Here is a 7500-nt window from a genome sequence, read left to right as displayed (position 1 = left end):
TCACATGACTCCGCTACGTCAGTTATCCCATGGTGTCATTTGACGCCGAGTTGCCATGCAGACGCGTCACTGGCAGGGAAGGTATGTAAAAAGTTAGAGGCCCCACGCGATTCCTCTGCATTTATTTTAAATGCCTTCGGGGAAGCGTGGGGCCTCTGTAACAGCTTTCCCCCCCACCCCCCCTCCTCCCACGCCCAGAACATCCTGGGGTTGCGCCTCCCACTTTGCACACCCCTTAATTGTAATACATTAATAATGTCATTCAGAATTGTTTTTTTTTTTTTTTTAGTTCTAAAAGTATTTTCTCACAGTACTGAACTTATTTATTAAAAAAAAAAAAAACACGCAGGATATTGCTTGGTCTGCAGCTTTAAGAAATATTGTAAACAAAAGTTGTTTTTATTCCAATGTACGTTACGACTATTGGGACGATTAAAATCCTTGATACTCTATTAACCATTCTAGCATTTGGTAATTTAAAAGGAATTCAATGTGTTTCAATAACTGTACGAAAACGGTCTTGACGTTAATAAAACGTGCTAAGCCTTGGCGCACCTACAGTCTTATTTCACTTAACAGAATTGTGCTAGTTTAATAACTATATGTGATCCTGTTCTGCTTAACCTTCCTATTGACTGTTATTTCATCTTTCTTCATAGGAACCTCCAGAAGCTTAGTCTTTTTGGTGACATCAGTATTCTTCAACAAAATGGCACCCTAACTAATGCATACCTAAATAAGGTGGACCCAGGTGGCAAAAAGATAAAGAGGTAAGTATGTGGATAATACCTTTTGGATTTATGAATTGGCAAGAAAAAGAAAAAAACAGTTGCATGCCTTGGTCCTTATGTTGCAAGCAGCACATGACATATTAGAGCATATACAGTGCAGCATCACATCCTAAAATGAATTCAATTAAACGGTGTCTGTGCCTGTTTTGTCACTGCCTTAGGCCGGAGACACGGTACAGCAGGCCGCACTGAGCAGATGCAGTTACCCCCTGCATCTGTAATCAGCTCGGCTTTAGGAGCCGCTTCCGCATGAGTGAGGAGGCTCATAAAATTTCAGTAGACAGGCAGGTTTGAATTTCCGCGCTGAGGGGAGCGGAGGAGCGGTCACGTGACCACAAACATCCAATGGGAACAAGGGACTAGCCGCGCCTCCGCCTCGCCCCCAAAGCGCGCTCACTGCCTCGCCTGCCAGGACGCAAAAAAGCACCAGCAGGAGCACGGTTCAGCGCGGCCCGAGGCACCATGCCCGAGGCATTACTGTGTATGTAAACTTCCTTTTTATATGTCTGCTTTTTGTATCTTAGTTGGCAGCAGTAGTATATTTCTTGGGAATGCGTTGCGAGCCCTTGAGGCAGAATAAGGGTTAAGTGACACTAATCAACATCATATTTTGAGTTTCTGCTTCCAATATCATTAGATAAATGGCTGACTCCCTGCTTTTCTCTGCAGGAACCGCAGAAATAAAATAGAAACTCAAACATACTAGTTGTAATATCGTGAATAGAAGGGAATGTTACCTCGGTAGTATTTGGATTCTGTATACTCTTATAAAATACCCTTCCTATTACTCGGGAAAATGTAATCTTCCCGAGCAAAGGGAAGATGGCTCCACAGCAGATTACGAGCACTACATGCTCGTAATGTTATTTTTTTGATCTCAGAGGAGGTCGTACAATTAGATTGTAAGCTCTTTGGAGCAGGGACTTAATTTGCTAAATGTTAATTTTATCTCTGAAGCACTTCTCCCCTGTGTGTTATTTGTATTATTTGTTATTTATATGATTGTGATATATATTACTGCTGGGAAGCGCTATGTACATTAATGGTGCTATATAAATAAAGACATACATACATACATACATAATACATACAATGTTTGACCGTCCTGAGGTTAAAAGGGTATTTTTAGGAAACTAGTCCTAATTGCTTAGACTTCCTCAGAGAAGCAAAATGTGAGTTTAGAAAAAGATCATTGTTGGGCAAATACCATGTTATTAGATTTTGAGCAATGTCTGGAATAGTTGACCTATAGTAGGCCTCATTGGCCATACACATCTTCCCAAGTGCTGCCTGTGTGTCTGGTGATGGTCTTTGAGCATTTTGCACTTTATATTCTTTTTTTTTTTGGGGGGGACTTTATTCCCCCCCCCCCCCCTGCATAATTAGTATAGTGTGAAGTGGGGGAACATATTTAATGATGAATTAACATTCACTTGCTTACCTTGCTCCTCTCCATATTGAGTAGGGTGCTTTATCCCCAAGTAAAGTGCAGTGTTTAATGCAGGTGTTTAAAATAAGTATGTATTTGGAACATGACTGTAAAGTTTACTTGGGGCTTTGACAAATGTTAAAGTAAATTAAGAGCATGACACTGTATTGCAGAATTAAGTGAAATTATTTCTAATGTGTCTTATTTGCCTTTTATGATGGCAAAGCAGTGCTCTTCTGGCAGGAAAGGGGTTAACATTTAAATGGTGTGACAGATAAGAAGCCATAGACTGATTGGGGAGGGGGAGGGTCATGTGATTTTGTTTTTTTGTGTATAATACTAACACCTTCGCTGCATTGGGCAGGAACTGCATAAGGGCTCGTTCAGGGAGCCAGCTGAGGACTCGGAGGGGGGGCGTGCGGGAGGCAGTGCTGGGAGTTTGCTGGCGACATGTGATTATCCCCCAGCAAACTTTTCAGCGTTGGGGAGGGGGCGGGGCTACAGACGCAGGGTAAAAGTATCCAAGCTGCAGTCATGAAATCATTCTGAAGAATGATTTCATTGGCTGCCTTGGTCCCTGTGACGCTGCTTCAGCTCCAAGAAACGAAATTTTCGTTTACTGAAGCTGTCGTCAGCAGCAACTCCTGGCTTCGGAGGCAGGCCAGTAGCTACCCTGACAACAAGTATTCAAATTGAATACTTTGTTGCTCACGGCAGCACGCACGTCAGCACGCCCTGCCCCCGAAGCCAGCACCCTGAACGAGGCCTTAGGCAGTGAGGCATTTAAAGTGAGGTTTTTAAGTGATACAGTTAGACTACAGTTTGATTAGAGGTGACTGGGGACTGCACACTCTCTTACTCAAGATAACAAACGGTAAGCTATTCAGATCACACTATGATCCCATGCTTACTAACCTGCCTATTTCAACCCCCCACCCCTTTACAACTTCTTTCACTGCAGCCTCTCCCAAAACTGACTGCACAAAACACTTTAACCTTGAATTGACCCTAGCATTGCAATGCAGCAAAACACTTGACAAGGTACAGGCCCACCCCTGCTGTTTAGTCTGCACACACTCACTCTGCTCACAGCAGCTCCTTGCAGCACTGCCTACCTCTGGCATCATGAACCTGCTATGTCTTCTAACTTTTTTCTTTCTCCTGGCCTCATGGAGATGTTACTCCCTCTATCCACTACAAACTCCTCCATCCTTGCCCACACCCAACATCACCATACACCCTGGACTACTCAAAAGCCTTGCACTATCTACTGAATGTTGGTGGAGAACTCTAAAAACCAGCACACCAACCACCGCACACTCAAATGGAAAACACCACAAATTTACAACTTCCAAACAACTACCCAAATTCCTACTCATACTATTACTCTCTCTAGCAGGTGATGTTGAAACTAACCCAGGTCCTCCCATTTCAGCTCTGTCCCATGCCCCTGAGAATTCCACCTTTAAATTCCAAAAAGGTCTATCTGTCGCCCATATAAACATCCGGAGCTTGCTGCCCAAACTGGATGAACTAAGGGCATGGTGCCTTATGCATAAACCCAAAGCCATCGTTCTTACAGAAACATGGCTATCCTCTAAAACCCCTGATGCAAATATCGCCATTCAGGGATACTCCATTTTTAGGAGAGATAGGTCAAAGAGAGGAGGAGGGGTGTTATTTTATATTGCAGACACCTTACAATTTACACTGTTACATTGCCCACCAAGTCTACCCTCTTTTGAAACTCTAGTTGGCAAAATCTGCCTCCCCTTTTCTAAGCCCATCTTGCTTGCTGGCATCTACCGCCCCCCTAAAGCCCCTCTACAATCCTTGACTGATATCACCCAATTTCTTGCCTCCATTTCCTCTCTGAATGAGAAGAGTGAGCTGCTAGTTCTAGGGGATTTCAACTTCAATTGGCTTGACCCTAAAAACCACAAAATCCTGATACAACTCAAGTCACTTAACCTATCGCAACTCATTTCCCAACCCACACGAATAAACCGGAAGTCGCATAACCATTCCTTGCTAGACTGGATTCTCTCCTCAAACCCCAGCAGAATCCAATCCTCTGGCATCCTTCATGATATTTTCAGTGACCATGCAATAGTGTACTGTGTAAGGAAAATTAAACCGCCCCAATCAAGCCCTAAAGTTCTCCTCACTAGAACATTTAAAAACTTTAACCCACAACAGTTTCTGGATGACCTTACCAACTGCCCATGGCACAGAATCGATTTAATTCCCGACCCTGATTCTGCGCTCGACTATTTCCAATCCGAGTTCTTAAAACTCTGCGATACCCATGCTCCACTACGCAAAATAAGGGTACGGGGGGCCCACCTTCCATGGGTTACACCTGAACTTATAGCACTCTACCAGTTCACGGATGCCTTGTGGAAAAGCTACAAAGTAACTGGCACTACCAAGGATCTCAATCACTACAGATGCCTGCGGAACGTGTGCACAAGGCAAACAAGGTATGCAAAAGCACAATATTACTCTGACAATCTCCACCAAAATACATCAAACCCAGCTAGCTTCTGGAAGGTTATCAACAATATATTCCAGGCTCCTAACCATCAACAACCAAGTAATATCACTAAGGGGGATATTACTCTGACAAACCCCACTGACATTGCAAATGCATTCAATGATTACTTTGTGGGGTGTGCCACTAACTTATTAGCGAAACGCAGCACAAACCCCAAACATGAATCTCATCCTGGGAGTATCCCTACAGTCCCACCCCCTCCCAACACTGCCCACAATTTTCAATTTAGCCCAGTATCTGAAGAGGAGATTACACAAGCGCTCCTCAAACTAAAACTAAGCAGCCAATGTGGACCCGACTTACTACAATCTAGGTTCCTACGACTTGGTGCCCCAGCCATTGCCAAACCAATTGCGTCCATAGTCAACTCTATCCTGTCTGCAGGCCATATCCCTAAGACCTGGAAAACTGCCAGAGTTGTCCCAATCTTCAAAAGTGGGGACAAAAACACTGTCTCAAACTACAGGCCAATCTCACTTCTCCCAATTCTATCCAAAGTTATGGAAAAATGTGTCCACTCCCAATTAAACGATTTCTACACCAAGACAAATTTCGCTAGCCAATTCCAGTCTGGGTTTCGTCCCAAACACTCCACCGTAACTACCCTGCTAAAAGTTTGCAATGAAATCCAGTGTGGAATGGAACGGGGACAACTCACTGGTGCAGTATTCCTAGATTTTGCAAAGGCTTTTGACACAGTTGATCATGTTATCCTGCTTAACAAACTCCAGAGCTCTGGAATAGGGAAACATGCTTTAAACTGGTTTCAGTCCTACCTATCAGGAAGATCCCAACATGTGTCCATCTCAGGCTCTAACTCCAACCCCCTGGATATCACCTGTGGTGTACCGCAAGGCTCTGTTCTGGGGCCCCTACTCTTCTCAGTGTTCATTAATGATCTTCCCACAGCTTGTAAGGAAGCCTCAATACACATGTATGCAGATGACACAATCCTGTATGCACACAGCCATAGCCTCTCTGACCTTCAACACATACTTCAGTCTGACTTTTTGAGACTCGAAAACTGGATTTCCCAAAACAAACTGTTTTTAAACACTGACAAGACTGTAACAATGGTATTTGGGACCAAGACTAAATTTGTAAAGCTTCCAGTGACTGAGCTCCTGATTAGAACCAACGCTACCACCACCCTAACACCTGTCACTGGTTTTAAATACCTGGGCTTATGGTTTGACTCCCACTTAACATTCGGGATGCACATTGATACCCTGACAACCAAGACCTATGCCAAACTAGGGGTACTTTACAGGAACAAATCCTCCCTAAGTCTCCTGGTCAGAAAGCGTATTGCACAGCAGATGCTAATGCCAATTATTGACTATGGAGACATAGTATATGGCTCGGCTCCTCAAACCCACCTTAGCAAACTTGACACCCTCTACAATTCAATTTGTCGTTTTGTTCTCCAATGCAACTACAACACACATCACTGCGAAATGCTCAAAGAACTAGATTGGTCATCACTAGGCGCAAAGTTTACCTTTCCTGTCTCACCCTCAAATACTTTCTGGGCAAGCTACCCAGCTACCTGAACAAGCTCCTCACCCCTACCACATGCAGTACCTATCACCTGAGATCAGACTCCAAAAGACTATTCATGGTCCCAAGACTCAACAAAGTATCCGGACGTTCCTCCTTCTCCTTCCGTGCACCCCAAAACTGGAACAACCTACCAGAGACTCTCATATCCACCACCAGCTTAAGTTCTTTCAAACCTAAGGCTGTCTCACACTTTAATCTGGTCTGTAACTGTTTCATACGCTCATAATATATATTTTCTTTAACTGTGCATGCAATGTCTTGTATATAATGTATACCTTGTTCATTTATGTAACTGTATTTGTAACCATGTATTATTTTGTTTTACTCTGTGCCCAGGACATACTTGAAAACGAGAGGTAACTCTCAATGTATTACTTCCTGGTAAAATATTTTATAAATAAATAAATATTATCCCAACCTAGCATGAAAAGAAGATTGGATTTATGACATTGGGGTGTGGGGTGAGTGGTTACAATGTATCCCATTGTGAGCAGCCATGTCAAATGACCGTGTAAATTCCTGCTTTAGAGGAGTGCTTTTCTGTTGTGCATATTATTGCCTTCCTGTTTTTTGTTTTGTTTCAAAGTAGGAACATAACGATTTCCTTCCTGCACAAACCCCCACCACAAAAAATATCTATATAGTATACAGTATATCATGTTCTGAAGCATGGTTTGGCCTTGTCATTGAAATCATAGTCCAGAGCAGATTGAAAATGCGTACAATAGTTTCTTTATTGAAATGAGAAATGTTAAAATATTGACGTCAAAAAAAGAAAGGGAACTAAGACTTTAAGTGCAGAATAAAGAGCACATACGTTTGTTTGTTCTTGGTTTAGATTTGATGGAATCTGTTTTTCTTTAATTGGATTAGGGTATATTTATATGATCTGTACTTGGTCATTCATCAAAGACCAGGGAGTGAGGTACATTGAAATCTAACTGAATTCATGTGGGCCACATCTGTAGGAAATCTGCAACTATTTTAGCCACTTGCGTCAGTGTATCATTTACATCACTTTTTGGTACAATTGCATTTAAACAAGCCGCTGGAACGTGCAGGGTTTCTGCATAAATTGACAGTAGCCAAACGTGACATACATTGCTGTTGGCTTGTGATTAATGAACTTAATGTATCTTTCCATAGCAGATTTAAAGAAC

The 7500-nt window shown here is 42.7% G+C and overlaps 1 protein-coding gene across 1 annotated transcript in view; it reads left to right on the top strand.

Annotated features, from left to right (window-relative positions):
• Positions 1 to 7500, top strand: part of FBXO33 (F-box protein 33) — a 20798-nt gene that overhangs the window by 4311 nt on the left and 8987 nt on the right. The window contains exon 2 of the mRNA XM_075614339.1: positions 660 to 770. Within this exon, the coding sequence (XP_075470454.1) occupies positions 660 to 770 (111 nt within the window). The remainder of the gene's footprint in view (positions 1 to 659; positions 771 to 7500) is intronic.

The sequence above is a fragment of the Ascaphus truei genome, chromosome 9 (genome assembly GCF_040206685.1).
Source record: "Ascaphus truei isolate aAscTru1 chromosome 9, aAscTru1.hap1, whole genome shotgun sequence".
NCBI classification, from domain to species: Eukaryota; Metazoa; Chordata; class Amphibia; order Anura; family Ascaphidae; genus Ascaphus; species Ascaphus truei.
Note: the sequence above shows the minus strand (reverse complement) of the source record. Positions and strands in the feature narration are given on the sequence as shown.